Source organism: Haemaphysalis longicornis, unplaced genomic scaffold (assembly GCF_048455015.1).
Source record: "Haemaphysalis longicornis isolate Haplotype H1 unplaced genomic scaffold, Haemaphysalis longicornis Haplotype H1 scaffold_1, whole genome shotgun sequence".
NCBI classification, from domain to species: domain Eukaryota; kingdom Metazoa; phylum Arthropoda; class Arachnida; order Ixodida; family Ixodidae; genus Haemaphysalis; species Haemaphysalis longicornis.
In genome coordinates this window covers 148,668,590-148,692,062 of record NW_027526203.1, presented here as the reverse complement: position 1 = coordinate 148,692,062, position 23,473 = coordinate 148,668,590, and the positions used below count along the sequence as shown (strand labels likewise).

The 23,473-nt window shown below is 47.5% G+C and overlaps 1 protein-coding gene across 1 annotated transcript in view; it reads right to left on the bottom strand.

Moving 5' to 3' along the window:
* The window catches only part of LOC144137874 (valine--tRNA ligase, mitochondrial-like), a 140,814-nt gene that overhangs the window by 102,013 nt on the left and 15,328 nt on the right, over window positions 1–23,473 (bottom strand). The window contains exons 5-7 of the mRNA XM_077669890.1: window positions 16,333–16,497; window positions 15,445–15,526; window positions 3,608–3,727 (exon numbers count right to left, since the gene is read on the bottom strand). Coding sequence (XP_077526016.1) covers window positions 3,608–3,727; window positions 15,445–15,526; window positions 16,333–16,497 — 367 coding nt within the window. The remainder of the gene's footprint in view (window positions 1–3,607; window positions 3,728–15,444; window positions 15,527–16,332; window positions 16,498–23,473) is intronic.

Here is a 23,473-nt window from a genome sequence, read left to right as displayed (position 1 = left end):
GCGGGACCAAGTCCAACTCTCGGTACTGGGTCCCCGCCGAAACAAGACGCCACTCCGCCCCCCGGCGAGCTGCGTCGGCGTACCTCCCCAGGGGGAAAGAGGCGAACCTCTTTCGCGCCTCTGGGAAGGTGATGTTCTCTGTGACCTTGATGTTTATTATTTTCTTTTCTAGCTGGAACTTCTCGCATTTCCTGGAGTACGCCGTGTGTGGGCCCTGACAGTTATTGCAGAGGAGTTGTTGTGAACTACAATTATCTGTGGGATGGTCATGTTGGGCGCACTTGGCACAGGTTATTTGGCCCCGACACGAGTTAGTACCATGCCGGAACCGCTGGCACTTGAAACAGCGCCGCGGGTTTGGGATGTTCGCTCGGACGGAGCACCGGATAAAACCGGCATTGATGTGGTCAGGAAGAGTGGAACGGTCAAAAGTCAAGATGATATGTTTAGTTGGTACTATCTTATCGTCTCTTCTAATGGTGATGCGCTTGACTGCTGTCACACCTTGACTTCTCAGGCCTTCAAGAAGATCGGCATCGGTCTCATTTGCAAGATCTGGCTCCGAGATCACGCCCTGAGAGCTGTTGAGGCTGCGGTGGGGCGTGACCTTGATGTCAAGATCGGCAATACGGGTCTGCTTCAAGAGTTTTGTGGCCTGCTGCTCACTATGTACCTCGACCAAGATTTCACCGGTTCTTTGTTTCTTAGCTTTATAGGATTCACCTATAACACTTTCCAGAAACTTCGAAAGCAAGAACACTGACTGCGAAGCAATAGGCCTGGCTTGTTCAAGAGATTCAATTATCAAGAAATGGGGGTAGTTATCAGGTTTTCGGATTGTTGTCGTCATCGGAAGGGGTGGATAGGATGCTTCGGTGCGACCCCTTTTAGGGGGCCGATCATTGGGTTTGGGAAATTTTGAAAAAACCATACAGCATGTATAAAAGCAGGGAACGGGGGTACTTTCTTCGCTCGGTTTACCCTGTTGCCGAGAGAGGTCCCGGAGCTCCCTGCCTGGTAAACAGACAGGGAGCCCATCCGCCGGAGCTTGACCTGGGCTCCGACGGCCACCGTTCGTGGTTTCTAACCCTCCACCTATAAACACATCGCCACGGTTGGATCCAGCTTATGTTTGGGGGCTCGGGGTCCGCGGTATCGCCAGTACCGTCACGATGATTGCTCAAGCTGCCCCGTGCGGGGTTCAACGCAAACTTCACGCAAGCAAGCAGTCTAATGAGGAAAATAGAGAATGGGCATGTGACACCATACCTACTTTTCTGCTCTAAGTTTATGATGTATTATGGGCAGCTCGTCGCAATTGGCTCAGGCCGACAAAATCTAAGGCAAATTAAGCAGGGATTATAAGCTTAGAGAACGAGCTATTCAGGCATAACTTTAGTGCACAACCTTTTTATAGCAGCGATAATGGTGGGGTAAACAACAGAAGTTACAAACAAACATGTAAACATGGAAGCACCACACTAAGTGCGTATAGCATGCACTATGTTGTTCGAAGTGGCAGAGCCGTCGGGCACGTTGGGCCTGTCTGACACAACACAGGCTAACTGTCATAAGCGACATCGCCACTTACGCGACCTTTCCGGTCAAGCATACGCATCTTTTACCAACGGTTACTACCAACCATAACAAAAGTAAGTCAGGTTCAGGTACAAATCAGGTCAAAAACAAAGCAAGTGCAAGCGGTCTCTTGGCAGTATTGTGGCAACCTATGAAGACAAACAGTAAACAAAAGACAACAAAAGACAGCTTTCACCATTAACAGCAGCCTCAGTCAACATACCAACTTCCGTTTCAGGTACCTTCCCTGAAAACGTCCTCACTCCCGTTACAAAACACACGATTTAGTGGGAGAACGAAAATTTTGGCTTAAAATGTTTAATTTCTCAGTGAATAAACAATCGTTTGCTGCCAAACAAGCACTGGGGGCACTACAAAACACCAAATCTTTTGAATAAAACGAACTCGTATTTTGTCTTCCGGGCCCCTTTAAAAAATACAAATGGCTCGAGTAAAAGGTTTTGCTAAGTTTTCGTGCGGCATAAAATGAGCACAAAGAAGCTATGTTGCTTTACTGATATATTAGATGTTATGTGGGGGAAACTTTCGTTTCTTGTGGTAACTTTAACCACAAGTGCTTCAGTGTACTAGTGGTGGTTGTGGTGGTGTTAATTAACTGGCGGACCTAGCCTTGCGTGGTGTGCCGGCAATCACTCCCCCGATCAGCACTTTTTTAACGCTATTCATAGGAAATCACCATGAGCTTCTGAGGCTTGCGCCCTTCAAAAGCTGGAGGACCACGTGCAACATGTACTATGTAGTGTAATCATGGTATGATTATGTATTTTGACAATCTATACAATGAGCACGATTGCCTTATGAACAGGAACTGGAAATGGTAGTTTCTGGAAATGTCATGCCTTTCATGTCAACTCCTTGTCATGTCATGCCTTTCATGTCAAATGCCTTCATGTCAACTCTGAGAAAAAAAAGAAAAAACGAGTGGCTTATGGGGAAATGCAAGGCATGAAAAATTGGCCTGATTCATAAACACTCCACAGCATACCGTTATGGCGTCACAGTGGTATCATCCCTGCTTTGCACTTGCTCGCAGCTCCCTTTCCCAGTACTCACAAATTTTGCTTTTAAAAAGCACTCACGCCAACACGTCTTTGCATGCAACCACAAGCACCTAAGTATGGGTTCAGAAAAGGACATGTCTTGCCTAATTACAAGGTAAAAAAAAGAGTTAGACTGAAATTGGCTCGAGCGAGTGACTACAGAGGCAATCGGGTGGTGACAATTGTGCAGGGCAAAGCAGCTTCGTGGGTGCCGCAGCGTCAACGCCTTCTTGTCAAAAAAGCTTTATCTGGGTGTCTTCTGGTTGGCATTTGTTTGTTGGCACTTGGATATTGTTATAAGAGGACCAGACTGTATGTGGCCAGAATTCGATCCCTTGCACTCCACTCGCAGCTCTACTACTTCTAGGGTCTGCAGGTTGATTTCATTGATTATGAGCTTTATTAACGCGCCGACGCTACACAGGCGATGAGGCGCGCCGTAATGGAGGGCTCCGGATTAATTTTGACCACCTCGGGATCGTTAACGTGCGCCAAAGTATCGTACACTGGGGTGTGCAGGTAATGCGTTCACAAATGCGATGATGGAGAGGGTACTGCCAAAGACACACCATGCCCGAAATGCCACACTGGCACCTGGACCAGTCAGCAAATTGCAGACGTTGAGAACAACCACCAAGGGGGAGGGAACAGCGACTGCCACCTCAAGTTCTATCATTACAGCTCTTGTTGTACTCGCAGGTGTCCTGCTTTTCAGTCGTTTCAACGAAGAAGCAGCACGGAAGCTGCTAACCGAAGCGGACATCCTGGCAGCTGGAGAAAAATTTGAACTGAAGGTTTTGTGCACCATTTCTTGTGCACATGTAGTGTGCCTCAGTGGATGGACTATTCTGTACTTAACACCATACCTGGTGATGTACCTTGGCAGCCTGCTACTTTGGCAGGCAGTACTGCCTATCCAGACCCCAGTGCGAGAAGGGCCCTGCTGCTCAGCTGCACAGCACGCTCACCTCGCTGTCCGAGATGGCTGACTGCAGCCAGTAGCACCAGTTCACCATCTTCTTCTCCCGGTAGATGAGGCCCGCATCAAACAGCCGCACAAACGCCGCCGTCACTGCTTTGCTCATGGGCTGCAACACAGGGGTGCCCACAACACGGCTCGTCTCATACCCCTGTCACACAGCAAATCTAATGACATCTACAGCGAATGACATTAGCAGAAAATGCCATTAGTTTAGCACTACACAAGAATACTAAACGGTATTTACGCGAATGTCATGCAGCAATCGACTGAGTTTGGGGAACATATTCACATTAGCTTCCGAACCGAATGAGAAACCTCAACAGCGGTGGTTCGTCACTAAACAAGGACAAATCTGTGTCTAAAACCTACCAGCAAACCAATACTTTTCCCTGCACGTTGTTCTAAACATAGCTTGCACCTGACGTCACCACCACCCTTTCTTGCACACTGCTTGCAGCTTCCCTAGCGCTGCTCGAGATAAGAGCACAAGATAAGTTCACTGCCTTTCGCCATTCACGCGGTTCACCAACATGGCAGCTATCGTGACGTCAGTGCAAGCTACGTACGTGGAACAGAGAAAGTAAACAACACGTTTGCAAAGCTGCACCATGTTTGCTGCCCCCCGGATACAGATCTGTTGCTTACTTGTCTTCTCTGCTTGGGATGTGAATGTCCCCTCAAATAGAGCTTCACTTTTTCATTATGAAAGTATCGTATTTTCGTGTGTATAACCCGCACCAAAAATGCGGAAATTTCTGGGTAAAGCAGAGGTGCGGATTATGTGCAAGGTATTCCCTTTGGTGCAGCTTCACCGCAATGCGTGTCCGGCCATGATACCCCTACAGCCATAATAGCGACTAAGCCACTCTTATCCCATGGACAGTGCTCACTTTGCACACACAGATTAACAATATACCAACATGGGAAAAAAAAATTCAGCAAGTCACCTAGTTACCTAGCCATCTAGGTAAGTTATTTTGCATTAACAAATGTGCCATGTTGCTTGAGTAGTAGCCTTGATCCAGCCTTTCGTGTGTAAAATATGCGGACAATACGTGGGGATATATTTCTTTTTATTCGTCGAAGGAAAGTGGGGGTGCGGGTTATATGCAGGGGCAGGTTATACACGCGAAAATACGGTAAATTTGTTTTGTTTAAAACGAGTAAAAGGGCAGACTTAAAGAATAACTTGCAATTCTGCATGTTTCATAATCACCACTGCTGACATCAAATGACATTTACTTCCCTGCGTACAAATTACGGCCAAACCAAATGTCATTTATAGCTAATATCATTCACCCTTAAATGACATTAAATTTGCCGTGTGACAGGGGTATATATATATATATATATATATATATATATATATATATATATATATATATATATATATACACAGCTAAACCTTGTTATAATGAGACAGGTTATAACAAAATAATGGATATAATGAGCAAATCGTAACTCCCCTTGAAGTCGCCATAGAAACCAATGTACCGTATTTGTACAATTCTAACGCGCACGTTTTTCTCGCTAAAAGTAGCCCGAAAATTCACGTGCACGTTACAATCAAGCTCAAAACCGAAATCGGCTCTCAATGTTGCCCGCTGTTTTTTTTCCAGCAGGAGATGGGTAACCAAGTTTACAAAGCACAAGAGATTTTGCTGCCACAGGTGCAAGCATTGAATCAGATGTATTCTGTCAGGCATGCGGCGTCATGGTTTTTTTACATCTGGGCAGTAGAATCGGCTTCAAATTATTTTTTTTAATTTTCATAAGTAAACTTACCTGCGCATCACAATTGGGGGCGCGTTAGCATAGTGCAAATACGGTATTTAAAACCTCGTTCTAACGAGGTAAAATTTTCTCCTTACGGAATACTATAACAAATTTCATTAGAAAATAAAATTTTGAGCCAATTTCACAACAGTGCAAAATGCGGATTTGAGACTGTGCGCAACGCTACAAGTGAATTTAGCAGTTCAAAACTCCCACCATGCATCCTCCAGCAACGCATATGCCAAGCGTCCGCTGCTCCCGCAAAGCCATTCCCACCTTCGTCTCGCTGCACGCAGGACACAGCCAATGCATGCCGCACGCACTGCTGCGGCGCGCTCGCCTGCGACTGTTGCACTCGCCAACGTGAGCCATGTTGCTAAAGTTATGTGCATGTTTTTTTTTGTTTGTTTGAGTATCTTTCATCATGCTGTGCACGTGATTCAAGCAGCACGAATGCGTCAGGCGGGAAGCTAAAGCGAAAGAATGTAATGCTAGAGCTGAAGGCGGCTATGATAAAAGCCATCACATCAGGCACAAAGCTGAGAGAGTCATCGTTCCTATCGGAAAGATGCATCAGCGGTCAATTACAGACTTCCTTGCAGCAAAGTCTGTTTGAAATGACAAGTTATGTATTGTGAACTGAAATAAAGTACCGTATTTACTTAATGAACCCACTCGCGTAATGAACCCTCCCCCCACTTTTCTTCTTAATAATTTACTTTTTGTCACTTTGATAGAAAATGCAGCGAGAATATGCTTTTATCTCAGCATGGTTGCTGATGCCGTAAACGATCGCAGCAACTTGATATCAAGCTACAGTACGCGCAGAAATGCTAACTAGGGGTGTGCGAATATCAATTTTTTAATTTCGAATCGAATTCGAATAATAAAAACAAAGTTCGAATCGAATCGAATATTTTTCGAATATTTTTCGAATACGAATACTTATTGTTTTTTGTAAAATTAAAGTTTTCACCATCTAGAAACACAAAAACTGTACTTTATTGCAGAACGAATCACACAAAGTAAAATTAGGAATTACACAATACCACTGCACTCAACAGGTTAAGGTCTGCACTCACTTAAATGTTAACACGGAGAAAGGTTAACTGCTCTACATGTTCGGGGAGCAGTGACAACCTCCTGCTCGTCACGACTCCACCAGATACCGAAAACAGCCGCTCACTTGAGACACTAGTGGCTGGCATGCCCGAGCCCGTGCACATGGCCGCGCGCTGATACAGTAAAACCTCGATGATGCTAATCTCGCGGGACAGCGAAAAATATTCGTATCATCCGAAATTCGTATTAACCAACACAGACCAAAAAATTGGGCGCTGAAAGAAGTTTTCGTTTATTTCTTTTCTTACTTTTGCGTGAAGAAATTCGTGATTTTTTCTGCTTTTTTTAACCCCCATGTCGCAAAGCAGCCCTTTCTGGAGCACGTAAAGCTTCGCACTGGTCTCCTCAATCGCTGTGCCCAAGCTCGCTACACGCCGCAACAGTCAAGCGTGAACCGCATGGTGCGTTTTTGCACGCGATTCGCTCGCCTCGGCTCTGCGAGCGCTGTATTTTCACGCCCGCATCGACGATTTCGCGCCCGCGGTAGCGCCTACCTCGGTCAGAAAATGACGCACGACGCGCGCGGCAGAACGGAGGAGCCTGACTACTTGCGATGAGACAAGACAGCCGGCTTGGCTCCACCGGAGATGGTTAGGCTTAGCACCAAGACAAATATTTTATGGGCGCTTTCACTAGCGGCGCGGATGATGTTTTATAGTACCGTTTTCGCATGCATTATCAGCACCTTTACCGCACAATCAACTTCGTGTCTGCCTTGAGCGGCATTTTAAAGAACGGTTAGAAGCGGTCGCTCGAGCGCTCGCGCCACTTCGCGGCTGGAGCAGACGCCATGTTGACGCCGCCGGCCGCGCCGCGCGCAGCGTGGGGGTGGTTTCGCGGCGGTGTCAGCGCGCGTTGGGCGTGCGCAGAGCGTTTTCGCGAGCAGAAAACAACAACCCGGCCGTTTCTGGAGAAAGAGTGGCAAACAGGGGAGCGAGAGCCGTCACTTGCTCGTTCGGCTATAGTGCCTGGAGTATATTCTAGGCACTATAGTTCGGCAGTCGGGTGCCTCGCCGGCTCGTTCGTATCTGCCGCCGGGCCGCGCAGGTCCGTTCTTAACAGCCGAAATTTTTCCCATTGCAATCAATGCAATTTCGCCGGGACTTTTCGGAAATTCGTATCATATCGAATCATCAAGAGTCCAGTGTAACTACGAATAAACACCGATACAGTCTGCGAAAGCATGTACCGTTCGCCGTGTATATGCTTCGCGACTTGGCTGCTGAGACACGCTCTGAATTTATTTATTTTTTATTTTTGGGTGGTTCGAATATTTCGAACAATAAAAGTGTCATTCGAATCGAATCGAATACCAAAAAATTCGAATCGAATATTCGAAGTTTCGAATATTCGCACACCCCTACTAAAAACGCATTCCAACAAAAAGAAATCTCAACGGTAGCCGGAGACGTGAGCGCGAATGCCGTGGCTCACAATTTAAAAATTGCGCGCTTGCGCAGTGCCACCTGCAGAACACAAATCGGACCTTCTTGCGCCATGAAAACGTTTCGGCATGCGAACAAAGCACTAAAAGTACTCCACACTCCTCTGCTCTTGCTGTTCCGCGATGTCGCCATTACGCTCTGTTGGTTTTGTTGTTCAGCTGTGTTGCGACCTTTTTTTGTGCCCCTGGAGCTCGCCGTACGATGGGCTAGTACGTGAGCTGCACAGCCGGTTTTAAACTGAAGGTAGTGGAGCATGCGTCGACGCACATGGAAACCGCATGGCTGGGCGGCACTTCAGTGTTGACCCAGTGCATGCGAGACGTTTTTGGGCGATGAACAGGGATCCCCTTGTGTTTCGTAGCCCCAAAGAAGAGAAGTTTCCCGGTGTGGGAAAAAAAAGTTTTAGAGTGCCTCGACGGCGTGGAAGACGGTGCGCTGCGGGCCGACAACGAATGTGAAACCGCAAGCAACTTGGGTGAGGACAGCTCCATGGCGAGTAGGGGCCATTAACATGTTGGAAATAAAAAAGAAATTTAATTATTTACATGTTTTTACAAAAATGGCAAGGCTCTGACAGCGCCTTTTCTTAGCAGCTTTACTGTATAAAATTTCAACTTTTAAAAATCTGTTGAAATTTTTTCCCGCATAATGAACCCTCCCCCCAAATTCATGCGAAATTTTCTGGAAAAAAGTAGGTTCATTACGCGAGTAAATACGGTACGTGCATGACTTTTTCCTTTATCTCCGGATTGCCGTTATTTTCTTGTGTACCGCCATGCAGCGAGATGCAATTTCACCCGATAATTGTTTTGGGTACATACAGTGCACAATATTTGCAGTAAATGGTCACTACGGCTATAACGAAATATTGGCTATAATGAGCAAATCCCGGGTGCGCCTTCCGTTTCATTAAAACGAAGTTTAACTGTATATGCGCCACAGGACACGTACACACCTTACTAGCACAGTTTCAAAAATGCTGAATTTTCCCTGGCCACACTGCACAGCAAAGAGTCGGGCTGCTCGCGGCATGGTGCAGTCTCGACAGAATACCATATTTATTCGACTATACGGTGAGATTTTTTTTCTGAAAACCATGGCCCCAAAGTCTAGCCTTGCCTTATATTTGAAGTAAACAACTTTGATGCTCGTTTCGGTGTGAGGAAGTGTACGCTATCATTTTGCATGGAAATGCAAAAATTTTCAAAACACTTAACTGAGTAACGCTAGGTCATGTTCGCCCTCAAACCAAATCACCCATCGTCAGTAAAAGAAAGATAAAAAAAGCGAACGGACGGCAGTCAAACCGCACAACAGCCACGAGGACCTTCGCGTGTTGGCAAGTCACTATGGTGAGACATTGACACGGGGAAGTGCTGGCAACTTGCGGAGCAGGCCTGAAAACATTGCACCATTGCCGCAATGACGAAGACAAACAAAAAAGCGAACGAAAGAAGCGAGTTCAGGTGGTGGCGCCAGCGCACAGCATCAAAGGCTCGTGCAGCTTGCGCTGCGAGTTTGATGGAGAGGAGAGCAATTGTTCTGAGATAACACACCACAGCAGAGGCCCTCTGCGCAGCGACACAAAAAGCCTTCTGGGGACCTTGGAAGGGTGTGTTGATGATGATGATGGTTTGATTTTATTGGCGCAAGGCCGACATGGGCAAAGAGCGCCAGACACAAAGTTATTTGATGAGGAGAGAACACGAAATAAAATCAGTTTTTTTTTTTTTAATTGCGAAAGTTTGCTCTGCAGCATAAAACGGTGGAGGCGAGTGTGTTTAAATGTACATAAACAGGAAGTTTTCACTAAGAAAGTCTAAAAGGCTCCGGTGATACGGCCCAAAGAGCCAGCGTCTGTAGTCGGGAGGTCGGCCTGGGTTGAGTCCCACACTATGTAGTAGTACTTGCTGTCGGGAACGTTGGAGGCCACGGCAAGTCCACAGAAGATGGTGAATGTCTGCGGTCGATGCTGACGTGGAGCAAAATGGGCATGTCCGGCCAAACGGAGCCCGTCGATCCGGGGGCCAGGTGTGGGTGACAGCTGGTGTAAGAGCAGCCCCGACGCGAATCCTTAGTAGCGCCACCTCCTCACGGCGGGTGAGCCCACCAGGGAGGTTTGATCCACACGGTGGAATAAGTGCGCGTGTGGAGCGCCGAAGGTCTTCTTTGTCGGTGGCCAACTTTGACATTGCGTCAACTGGAAATAAGGGCAGTGGATGCGTCGTTGGAGGTATACGGGTCGCCGCATCCGCCTGTTGCTGTCCAGGGGTCGATGTCCTCTGGGCCCAAGTAATCTTCACTCTGAAACTTAGGGCCGCAGCCTTCGCGTGGATGGTTTGGGACATGGGCACTTGATGAAGTACTTTCCGGAGGTCTCGGACTGCTTGCATTGAATCTGTAAAGATGTTGACAGGTTGCGATTGGTCTGGCCTCAGCAACTCTATAGTCGTCAAGGCGTCGAAAATCGCTTTGAGCTCAGCAAGTGTTGACGGGGGCCTCTGAGGGGCGTAGTAATGGCAGGTTTGACAAAACTGCATGGCTGGGATTACGACGGCTGTGGTAATAAGGCTTCCTGAAATACTGGCGTCGACGTAAAACGTATCTTGGCCAGCACTGGATGAGAGTTGCGGCACAACACGGCTTGACCGACCCAGAGGCTTGCAGTCAGTAATTAATATTCGGGTCCAAGGAGGGGGTTCTGGAGAGGGATCTGGTGGCGTGTTAGTTTGGAGGCCCATATACCACCTTAAAGCAGCCACAGATGTGTACACCTGCGCTTTAAGAGATCGTGCCTGTCGCCGCTGGTGAACCAACTCATCTATCGTGTTAAGGCCAGCTTCTTCCTGTAGTGTGGAGATGCGCGTTAAGCGAGGAAGGCAGGTAATAGTCCTCATGGCTTCTCTATTGATGGCCTCTAGACGATCCCATTCCGCCCTTGTCATGTACTGAAACTGAGCCTGGTACGTGATACGTGGCTGCAGGATTGCACGTACGAGAAGCCGAGCCATCTCTGTGCGAGCTCCTCCCGATTTCATGGAAATCCATCGAACTAGATGTAGCAGTTGAAGGGCGCGCCGGCGAGCTTCCCGGAGCCATGGCGTAGCTGAGCCGGAGGCCGCAACGTCCAGGCCAAGGATGCGGTGACAAGTAACTTTCGTCACTGGCTCGCCATCAAGATTTAGTAAAATGGGTCGGTTTTGCAGTTTTTGTCGAGCCCTTCGATTGGCGACGATAAGTAACACTGTCTTATCTCGGGATAGCATGAGTCCCACGCGTTTGCACCACGTGTCAACCATATTTAAAGTACTCTGAAGAGCGTGTTCTTGATCCGCAATGTCTGGAAGTGTCGACCAGAGCGTGATATCATCCGCATAGATGAGGCATTTTAGATCTTTCAATGCCCCTACTGTCCAAGCGAGCGGGAGAAGGGCAAGGTTGAACAGTATGGGTGCCAGGACCGATCCTTGTGGTACCCCGCGGCATGTTGAAAAGGAGCCAACCGCCTGTCCTGAGACTCTAATTGAAAATGTGCGGTGTGTTAAAAACGACTCTATAAAGAACACCACAGGCGCCGGGCACCCAAGCCAACGCAGTATCTGTAGGATTGCTTGATGGCTCACATTGTGGTACGCTTTCTTCACATCTAGGGCAAGAACAGAACGAATACGACAAGAGCGTCCTCCTATGAGTACGGAAGTAGAGAACGCTTCAAGGCCGTCCTCTGCGCCGATGTGGGGCCGAAAGCCGATCTGAGAGGGATGGTACCAACCCATGCCCTCAAGCCACCATGTGAGCCTTGATGCTAGCATACGCTCAGCCAGCTTGCATAAGGTACATGTCAGAGCAATCGGCCGTAGATTGCTGAGTCTATCCGGTGGTTTTCCTGCTTTCGGGACGCCTAATAAAATCAGTTAAAAAACTATGAGCACAGCTGGTGTAAAGGGCCAGGGTGAAGAACAAGAGTGGTTAAAGGGACACTGAAGTGAATTTGTCAAGCTCCCGTTTTTGCTTGCACTGCGTAGACTGGCTCAAATTAGCACACTTTTCATCGTTTATCCGGTTGACAAATCGGTAATTATTTTACAAAGCGCGAAAGAAGAAAAACTACCATGCGCGGTTTGCGGCGGCCGCACCAACTAAAGCTGTGACGTTGGGAGGAGAGGGCACCGTGATTGGACGATGCCCAAGGTGAGCAACCAAACAAGTTTCGGTTTCGGTTTCGGTTCTGTAAAATACAACCGGTGGTATTGTTGGATGGGCATTCTCAATAACTCAGTAATCATCGTACCGCGCTTCTGCCATGTTGTCAGCTGTAAAAATGCATAAAGATAAGCCTCCCAGGACGGCTTGGAACTGTAGCATTCACTAGCCGAGACCTACGCAGTGCATGAACGCCCTCCGCGTACCCGCAGACGCCCAAATGTCATGCGCTTTTCCCCCATATTTGGAGCTTGCCTCCCTCATGCCTGTATCGTAAAAAGCGTGTTCGCACCAGGCCAAGGATCTGTTCATTCTGGCCTGTGCCCACTGCCTGCAAGCAGTCGGTGCTTATGGCAACAGCACGCCAACGAGAACTCGCTAGCGCGCCAGTGCCAGCCTGCGCGCGTTTTGTGAATAGTTCGTGGAGCCATGAACGTTGCGGCCCAAAAAAAGGTGAACTCAATATAGAAAACATCGGCGAAAAACGAAAAAGTTAACTTACAAAAAAAAAAAAAAGCACGTACCCGCGGGGATTCGAACTCGTGACTTGCAAAACACTTGCAGTGACATACCTAGCGCCCCAGACCACTCGGCCACGGGGCGGGATCCGCTGGCCGATGCTAATATAGGGTATATATTGTACAACCAGTTTACACTTTTATTTAGTTTTGGCATTTCAAGCAGCTTAGGTGATTATTTGTTGTATTGCGCTCGTGCAGTAAGCGTTGCCCGAGTTTCCACAATAGCTCACGTCTAGCAATTGCATTTCGTATACGGAAAAGCGTTCGCAGATGCGTAGTCGTGCTGCTGACCGCTGTGCTTGTTCGCCCAGCGCAAAAAAAGTGCTTCCCGCACCCTAGTTTTACGCTGTACGGTAAAAATATCAGTTGATTTTATTTCCTTAGTACCTATATTGACTTCGCTGACTCTTCTCCCGCCTTCAAGAGGCCTTATATTTTCCTACTGGCGTACCAGTCAGCGAAGCGTCACATGTGCGCTTGTGCAGCGCTTGTGTGAAGCGACCTTGACTTGGAGCTAGATACAGTGTACAAACTAACCAAGTAAATAAAGGCAGATTCTTCCATTCACAAACGTGTCCTGGCTTCGTTTCAACTGAGCGAACGAATTGCGACGACCCGTCGGCGGCCGGCGGACGAAACGCTGGGCCGACTGACTCTGCCTGAAGGCCGGGGAGCCGTGCAGTAGCGCAGCCAATTGCGAGCTCGGCTCCTCGCGACGTCACACGAAAACGCCGCAGAAAATGGGCGAGCGTAAAGAGAGGAGGACAGCATTTTCGAATTAATTTTTCTACTAAATAAAATCGCGTAAACGCGCCCAGGGTGGTCGAAACATGGCCTGGGGACTCCGGACTACAATTTGCGCAAGTAATCCTGCAATGTTTACATATCACTTCAGTGTCCCTTTAAAAGATAAATGAGGTGGTTGATGTATAGGATCAGGGGTAAAACTATGGGTGGTATGAGATGAGTTGTAAGAAGTGAACTTCTGATAGGAACTTAAAGGTGCGCTGAACAGAAAACATGGCATCGTCTCCCAAGAAGTATGATGGGTGTGGTGGAATATGTCGTGAGTGTAGTTGTGGGAAGTGTTTGCGTCGTGTAATGTCGAGTGCCTTACATTGTATGAGGATGTGGATCACGGATAGGGCCTCTCCGCACCTGCTGCACAGAGGTCTTGGAGATGCAGTGAGAAGGTGCGAGTGCGTTGCATGTGTGTGCGTTTCCTGAGGTGGGGGAAAGCCTGAGTGAATGTGTCAGGGGAACCAAAAGCCATAATTTGGCTGCGCAATGGAAGTGTTGCAGATAGAGGCACAAGGGTTTACAGTGGATCGCAGCCCCTCTGGATTAGTATTCAAGGCCACAGCTGAGGCTGGGCACAAAAGTTCATGAAGAGCATTGGCTTGCCCCTCAGAATGGAGACTTTAAAGCTGCCCCAAGCCACGCTGGTGGCTTCATTTCAAAAACGCTGTATTTAAAACTCTTTGGGCAGCACCGTGGATAGGAACTTTTGGAGCATGACAGCAGCAAGGAAAGCACCAATGTGATAGGTAGTGCTGTCACATCAGAATCATCTATCGGAAGAAGACAGCTAGTGATTGTTGGATTGCTGCATCAATATGCGCTTCTAAGTTGCCTGGAAAGCGTGGAAAAATTCTAGCTCGTTCTTTTGCCTCGTAGTATTGTGAAAACTTTTTATTTTTCTTGGGTCCTTCAACTCCCCCTTCGCCTTATAATCATGACTGCCTACATATTCGAACAAACACTGTCAAACCCACGTACAATGTTCGCACATATAACAACATATCGGCTATAATTAGTGGATTTTCTCAGATGCACAAATCCTAAATCCTCCCCATTGAAACTTCGTCCAGATATAATGACCGCTTTACATGGCTGCTTACTGTTACAACGGGCACTCAAGGCCGTCTTTGTGGGAAAAACAAAAAAAGCACATGTGGGAGAACACAAAGCGGCATAACAAGAGCGTGCACGGCGAAGTGTTAAGAACCGTAGCAGACGACACACAGCTATCTCTGCCTATGATAGCGCATGTGCTGCAAGATTTGTGTGGCACCTGTCATAGTGCTCCGCAGAGCGCGGCCATGTGCTCCATGTTACTGCTAACAGTGGCCGCGCCTGTACAAGGAGGTAGAAGATGTCCTGTACACATGGTTTTTGGATGTCGATCATCCGCCAAGTGAGAGCTGCAGCTGGTCGGCCTCATCGTCGGACGACGACTGCGACAAAGACCTTCCTGGCCACCAGCCTATAAGTACTGCCAAGGCACTGGACTACGCTGCGGCTCTCAAGGACCTTGTTTTTGCAAGGGGACTATCCGAGGAGCACGCTGACCTCTTGGACAGCCTGGGAAAGACTGTTGTGCACGTTACAGTGCGAAAACAAGCAACCATCACTTCGCTCCTGCAATAAAAAGGTAGCACACCTCTTTATTTGTCTTTCCCCTTATTTTAAAGGTTAGCCTAGATATAACGAGATACTGATAAAATGATGACTTTTCGCAGAGTTATTACGTTCATCCTAAATGCGTTTGACTGTGCAGTACTCGCTACAAAGGAAGCCCAGCCACATTGCGCACATGGCTAAGCCATTAACCTGAGAAAAGGGTGGTCCTAACAAGTTTGAATGCCCAACGCATACAAGCAATCAAGGATTCCTCCAGTCCCGCACCCCTGCCTAAGCCCCGTCAAGTGATGCCGAGACACACGATGCACTGCCAGCAGAGTGATGCATCTCACCTCGTCCATGGTGAATGTGTAGCGTGAGTAATCCAGAGATGCACCCAGCCTCCTCAGCTGCTTCAGGATGTTGGCTTCTTTCCTGCCAAGAAGAACGAAATGATTTGTCTGCATGGCCTCTTCTGGCCACAACAAAGTGAATGGCACAACAGTTACAACTTTAAACTGGGCTTTCACGTACTTATGCTACACCAGGGGGTTTGGAGCACGGTGTAGTGGACAGCTACAAACCAGTGCAGACCGTTGAGGCCCTTTAAAGTGTGCGAAAATCTAGGTGCGTATGCTTTGTTTCCAACCTCCATCATAAAAACAGCCATGAATCATATCCCCACCTCTGTGCTCAGTAGCATGTGTGCTGGGCACTAATGAGATGTTTCAACAGTGACACCTTACTGCACTGCTCAGTGAAATTTACGGCACACCTTACTAACTTGCCGCATAAAAATTAAGCAAAGGGCCACCACAACAAGGTGTCAAGTTATTACATTTCAGCTCTAGTATTTGTGCGAGTTGGCCTTGCAAAGGAAGAAAACTAGCTTTTATTTCGCTTTTTTTTTTTATTTAGCGAACTACTAAATACTAAGCGAAAAAAGCGAACGAAAATAACAGCCCCGTCTACGACTCCTGTGTGGTGGTGGTGGCAAGGACCGCAAAAGACCACCTGCCCATATAGGACAGCAAGCTCGCTACTTCCCCGACAACCCAGACGTCGAGTGTCTCCTTCCAGCCGCCGACTCAACGCCTCGGCTCCTGGCACGAAAGACGTTACCCACACGCTGGAAAAGAGCGGGCTCGTGCCCCTGAAACGCTCTTGCAACCCTTCCCCTGAAGCCAGATGGTGCCCCCAAACGCAATAACATGCCCGTGGGCAGCAGCAAAGCACTCAACTGCTTCCTCCAGTCATGGGCGGCGTCAAGAAAGGCCTGCCGACCAATCTGGTGTCGTGTGAGCCCCTGCTCGGCCCACAGCTTCCTCTCCACCACCAGCTGGGTGGCAATGCCCGCGTGGTCACAGCCTGGAACCCAGACCACCCGCCGGCCTCGCATGCGCTGCCTGCACCCCAGGAGGGAAAGAGGGGACCCGGTGGGCAAAGGGGGATTCCCCCGACAGGCACACGGGGACTGGGCCCCCATTTGGGTGGCCGTTTGTATATGCTCTCACAGAATATACTCATACATGTGAGAGTTTGTAAAACTCTCACACAATTGCTGACCTCATAAAGTCAAGAAACACGAGACCGGCTCATTTACACAATACACTTGTTTCCCAGTAAAAACAGGTTTGGCTGACGAGATGTCAGCAGCCACGAGTGGCCGCAGAGTACAACTTTGTTGCACGCACAACAGGTGCCACTGCCGTGCTGCCCATCATAAAGCAGTGGGAAGCACACTGGACGACCAACAAAACACTGACACACGCACAGTCAGGACACTCACAGTCCTGAATTAGAGCAGCACTACCAATGGCTTCCGAAGGAGGGCAGAAAAGCGCACACAAAAACACATGTCTTTTGATACGGCATAGCTGCGCTAGCACCGATCTTATTTACCGAATTCTTGCCAGAATCAATTACTCCAACTGTGCTGTAAGTTGGGCGAGTTGGTGAACGTCAGTGATGGTGGCAAAACAGTGCAACTTGTAACGCAGACGAAAGAGAAAGAAGAACCCAAAACAAGCGCTGACTATCAAATGAATTTTTATCGAAGGAAGCAAACATTCGCGCTCCACTGTGCTGATGGAGGGCACTAAACAAGCCCCCAACTCGATGCCTTAACCAGTACCTGCGCATTCATTGCGTTTCCCATCTCCCATGGCACACGCACGCTCATGACAGTCTGCAACAACACCAACCACAGGTTCACACAACCCAAGACACTCTTCTGCACCCATTCCCTTTCTAACCACCTTCCAACCCTCTGGTTGGAAAGTGACATAAAAACAGACTATGCCCGCCCCGTCCGTGGTCCTTCCTACGCATGCACAATGCCCCAGTCGATGACCCCAGGCTGTGCCACGCTCCCTAAAAGAATTTCACCCCCCCCACCCACCCCAATGCAGCCGGCGTGCTGGTGGATTGAAAAATCCAAGGGTACAGACACTGCAGACATTAACTGAAACATCGGACGACCTGACTCGATCTTTTTCAGGTATTCCTGCCCCACCAAAGCCTTGTCCACAAAAAATACTCTCAATCTGCTCGCTCTCATGTCCTACCAGAGAGGTTCTCATTGGCGTTCTTTCGTCAAGACGTACCACAACAACCCTGTTCTAAAAGGCCAGCTCTTTTCCTTTTCTTATATATCTCAACAAGCGCCAATCATCTTGAACTCGTGCCATTTTCTGCTCGTGTGCTTGCTCTTTTACTTGTCATATACCATTAGCAGCTACTCGAGCCCCTGCAGTGCCACCATTGTTGCAACTGTCCAGGGATTTATACAGAGTCCGCCACGGCCGAGCCTGAAGCTACAAAACCTCGGAAATTTTCACACCTCCTTCAAGCAAGTGTGCAATGCCCAAATTAGATTTTGGAAAAAGAAAAAAAAAAAACAAATCCTGACGTACTTCACTTTTTTTCTGTTGAGTAGTTTTAGTAGTAACCACAGGAACCATTTTGCTTTTCTTGATACGACTCCATGATGGGAGGGATTGCTTTGAATACGATTCCTGGCCACTTCTTTCAGCCAGGAATTCTCAGCACCATCCCCTTTGTAACACTCCTGTAACTGCTTCATAACAGGTGCTTGCCTCACAGAAATCCAAGCCTCCCCAAACCCTTCAAATGCAAAAGCTTGTGAAGTACAATTCCACTGCCAATTCTAAATTGGCCAATTTTGGCCAATTTAGAAAGAAAAAAATTAACTAAGTGTTGTTTGAAGATTTCAGTTACTGAATGCTCACAGGTTGCTGCACACGAAATATGGCACTAAAGAAAACATCTCCAAAGGGTTTCGAGAGGTGCACCCTCTGTCTGAAATTACCCTAAGCGATTACAAACATGTTTTGTATGGGTGTGCATATATTTGGAAAATTTGAATATCAAAGCAAATACATAAAATAATATTTGAATTGAATAGCACAATTAAAAATTTTGAATAAAACATTTTAAATTTTCGACGTATTTCAAAGTTCGAAAACACAAGTGGGCCCTTGTTTCAATAAATTTCAATACATGAAATTTTCCATAACTTCGTGTAGCACAAAAAACGCATGAGCACAGAAAGATGTAACGAGCACAAGCGCTAACTTCCAACTGCTTCTAAACTCTGCTGAACATGAAATTATGCCTTACTGAAAATGAGCGCTAAAGCACATGCTAAAACATATTTTCTGGAAACAGTTAGACGTACGTGGGCACCAAATGCCTCGCACTCTGACAAAGAACATGCTCTGTCTTTCTCCGTAAGTGGCCGCGAGCTTTCCCGCACAGCACCGGCGAGGTGTGGCTAAACGGCAGCAGGAAGCTGCTCTTTGGAGAGCACCTCCGATCTCTCGAATTGGGCAAACTTCCCCCTGGTGCTTCTCTTTTCGCATTCTGATAAACGTAGTTGCTTTAACACTATTTAGATAAGAAAGCCATAGTACCTTATTTTTTAATCAAATGACGCACAAAGTTGATATTTTCTTCTACCAGTAATGTTCCCGTCTTCCCTATAGGACATTTAAAATGTTAACCTCGTCTAGTTTTGTACACACTGCAATAAAGCTTCCAGAAAAAAAAAAAAAGACGGAAACCTTTTTATAGTTCCATTTTAAACATGAAATGAACTTTGCACAAGCCATATGCAAGATTCTTGTCCATGCCACACAATGTATTTGGAAGGTAAAATTAATACGCCGTAAGTTACAGGGCAGACTGTTACAAAGTGGGGATGATATCATCACACTACGAGGGCACGCCTGAGAGGGTTCACAAATAAGCCTAATCACCATTTACATTTACTGTTTATAAGGCAATTGTGTTAATCGTATAGCTTGACCGAATATATAATTATACCGCAATAACACGCCAAAGCACTTGTGGCTGAGGCTACCCCACGAGACGAAAGTTGCCCCCATAGACAATATAATGCCACCAATAAGCTAAAAGCTGCAGTATAGCTTCCTCGTGCTTGTTTTATGTCGCAGGAAAATTTTGCAAACCCCTTTAATTCAGCCTTTCACCTTTCTGCTGGCTTGTTACTGAAGCGAGCTTGAGAAATTGCAAATTTCAGTTTTCGTGTTAGAACTGCCAAATATTCACTTCCACTCACTGCTACTCCAACAAAATCATTATTCACTTCAGAGACACAAAACCGCTACTCGCACACTTTTAATGCTTTGCATACAGCACTTCACTGGTATTTCTTTTTTTTTTCTTTTTTTGGCCAGTTATCATACTCAATCACTCCCTCAAAAAAGATCAGGTTACACTACTTCCTCTACACCCCCTCCCCACTCTTAATATACATAAACAATGTAAGACAAACTTCGACCACCATGACTGACTTTGTCTCTGCATTTTAAAAAAGGCTGTGTCTAGCGTTCCGTCCAGACGGAACGATATACAAGTGCTAAAGTTCTGTCCAGACAGAACGGAGCTCTGGGGGTTATCCTTTTGTCCAGGCAGAATACAAATGAGAGCTTAGCGTTCCGTCCAGACGGAGCCGGCATGAAATTTGTACAGTTCCGTCCAGACGAAAGCAAAACCGGCTGATTAGACGCCATGTTCACTCTACCGATTTGGTGCAGAGGGTGCGCCTCCTACAATGGCACTATTGTACCGGGTTCGATTCCCCCTGGACATGTTTCTTTTTTTTTTTAATGTGGTTGTGCCAGTGTTTAGTAACAGCTCTTTGCACCCACTTTACAATTGACGCGGTGAGAGCAGTAGGTCTTGATTTTGCACTCAACCGGACGCTCCGGTACCGCTCACTAGAGCCAAGGCCGACGTATCCATCGCCAGAGTTCCGATCATCTGTAGTTCGTAATGGTGATTACTAATTACGCTTATTCTTGCTAGTCAATGAGCGGGAGGGGGTCGTTCTTCTGGGTAAATATCAAGAAAGTCTGGTCGCGCTGCTCGTTGTGAAGCGGGCGTGGTCGAGCTTGGCGGTTCGTGATTATAAATTATAAGAGTGATTATAAATCAAATGTGACTCTGGCTAGTCAATGAGCGGAAGCGGTTTGACCGGTTGGGTAAAAATTAGCAAAGCCGATCGGTCTAATTCCCTAGTTACACGGGCACAGTTCACCACGGTTAAGCGAACCGCGGTTAGACAAAACCGCAGTTTGCTGCGTTACATGACAAATGAAACTGCGGTTACCCCGCTAACCGTGGTTAATGCACACTGAGCTCGGCCACCTCAATTCGGTCACGCTAACCGCAGTTCAAAATCGCACAAGTCAGTTGGGACGCAAGTTGCTGCACATCAGCGGCGGTGAAAAAAAAAAATAAAAAATCACCTGGCGTTCGGAGGAGACGAAGGTTCTCAAATAGCGGGCGCCCCAAAGCTACTCCTAAGAGGCGCTTGCGTTCTTTGCGTCGATCTCGCAGTCAGCGCGACTGCCAGTCAGCAGCAGCTCGTTTCCCGATCCACCCGATCAACTACGACAAAAGCCGTGCTAAATTTGTCAATTCCGCGCGTCGTCCGCCAAAGCAGGCAATCATGGTGCGTTTTCAGCACTCGGAAACGATCGGCGCATCGGCCGTGCCTGCAAACATGCTGGCGCGCCTGCCCGCACGGCACTGAAACCGGCTCGAACCGGCACAGACCACGGCAGCAACAGCTTGTCGCCGCTCTTCGAAATCAGTCTGATCGCGGAAAAGAACTTCCACATGCGAGAAAGTGGATGTTAGTGCGGTGAAAAATTGTGCTATGGATTGTACTTCACAGTTGTAGAGATAGCGGCGGACCGGCGGTCAAATATCCACCGCGATGCTAAGCCTAAAGTTCCCAACACCGAGCAAACGCGAGAAAACCAAGCCGGTTGCAAGCTGTTGTGGAAGCCCCTCTCCTAAATCTCGCCGCGCGCGAGTGCGTTGCGTTTGAGTCGGAAGCGACTGTTTTAACGATATTTCCTTTTGTCTACACTGCTTCCATTTTGTTTTTTATTGTGAAGTTAAACGTGTGTTAATTTATTTTTGTTACGCTCACAACCAAGTGACCGCGGTCACCACACTTAAAATTTCGCGTGTAACAGCCAAAACCGCAGCTTGCGATAACTGCGGTTAGGGTTTAGTAACCACGGTTAGACTTAACTGCGGTTACTTCCGCCGAGTCTCCATACAAACTCTAACTCCGTCAAACAGAACTCCAAACCGCTACCTCGACCCCGCCCGCTTCACAACAAGCAGCGAGAGCAGTCTTTCTCGATATTTACCCAGCCGAATGAACCGCTTCCACTCATTGACTAGCCAGAATAACCGTTAATTAGGGATCACCATTACGAACTACAGATGATCGGAACTCTGGCGATGGATACGTCGGCCTTGGCTGTAGTGAGCGGTAGCGGAGCGGCCGGTTGAGTGCAAAATCAAGACCGACTGCTCTCACCGCTTCAATGGCGCGAAGAGCTGTTGCTAAACGCTGGTACAACCACGCAAAAAAAAAATTATAAATGAAGCATGTCGAGGGGGAATCGAACACGGTACAAGAGTGCCGTTGTCGGAGGCGCACCCTCTACACCAAATCGGTAGAGTGAACATGGCGTTTAATCAGCCGGTTTTGCTTTCGTCTGGACGGAACTGTACAAATTTCACGCCGGCTCCGTCTGGACGGAACGCTAAGCTCTCATTTGTATTCCGTCTGGACGGAAGGATAACCCGCAGAGCTCCGTTCCGTCTGGACGGAACTTTAGCACTTGTATATCGTTCCGTCTGGACGGAATGCTAGCCACAACCTTTAAAAAATGCCGTCTCCTTCAATCATCCCACTTCCACTCTACAGGTGTACAAACATCATATTTTTAGTTCAAATTAAAAACCAACTTCAAGATGAAATCGATTATTTTCTACCATAAATACCTTGTGCATCATGCGTATTGAGGTTCTGAACTTGCGACAAAAAATATGATAATTTTGGGGGGTGCCAGGGTTTTACATGCCTGCATGTTTGTGCACAATAAAAAATAGTAAGGACAATTATAAGTGAAGGACTATGACCACATATCAAACAGGACACCCGGCAGACACTGTCCCAAAGAAGTGTTCCCCAACAAGCAAGAGGTCGGCATGACAAGGTACAGGGGGAATTAAAAGAAACGCAAACAACGGAGCCCACAGCCTCCGACACATGCCGCACCGTCTGGCTGCAAAGTCAGTAAACTGCGCGCATGCGTAGTTCTTTCAGAGCATTTGAGAGCGTGGCCTATACTGTTAGGGGAAATGCTTGATACAGAAGCGACACCAGCTGTTTATTTTGAGGCGCCTTTTCACGCTGCGTCGCTGAAGGGCATCATGCCAGCTGCAAATAGCCTGCTGCGCGCTTGGCTCCTGAATGTAGTAGATAACAGAATGCCCAGTGGCGACAGACCATAAAAAGGTGCCACAAAATAAACTACCGGTGTCACTTCTTTATCAAGCATTTCCCCTGACAGTAAACCACACTCTCAAATGCTCTGAAAGAACTACGCATGCGCGCAGTTTACTGACTTTGCAGCCAGACGGTGCGGCATGTGTCGGAGGCTGTGAGCTCTATTGTTCGCATTTCTTTTAATCATGATGATGATGATGATGGTTGGATGTTTATGGCGCAAGGCCAACTGGGGCAAAGAGCGCCAAAACAATAGTCATATATGAGGGGTGAAACCTTAAACACTAAGTAAAGTCAGCAAAAACAAAAGTAAAATCACAAAACGACAATGAGCATGGCTGGTGTATAGGGCCAGATTTCATGATGCGTGATAGGAAATGAGGTTTAAAAACTTGACCTCTGACAAATACTCAAACACACGTTTCACAGAAACAATGGCATCGTCACCTAGAAAAAACAATGGATGTAGGGGAATATGTTGTCTGTAGAGTTCTCTGAAGTGTTTGTGTCGTGTTGTG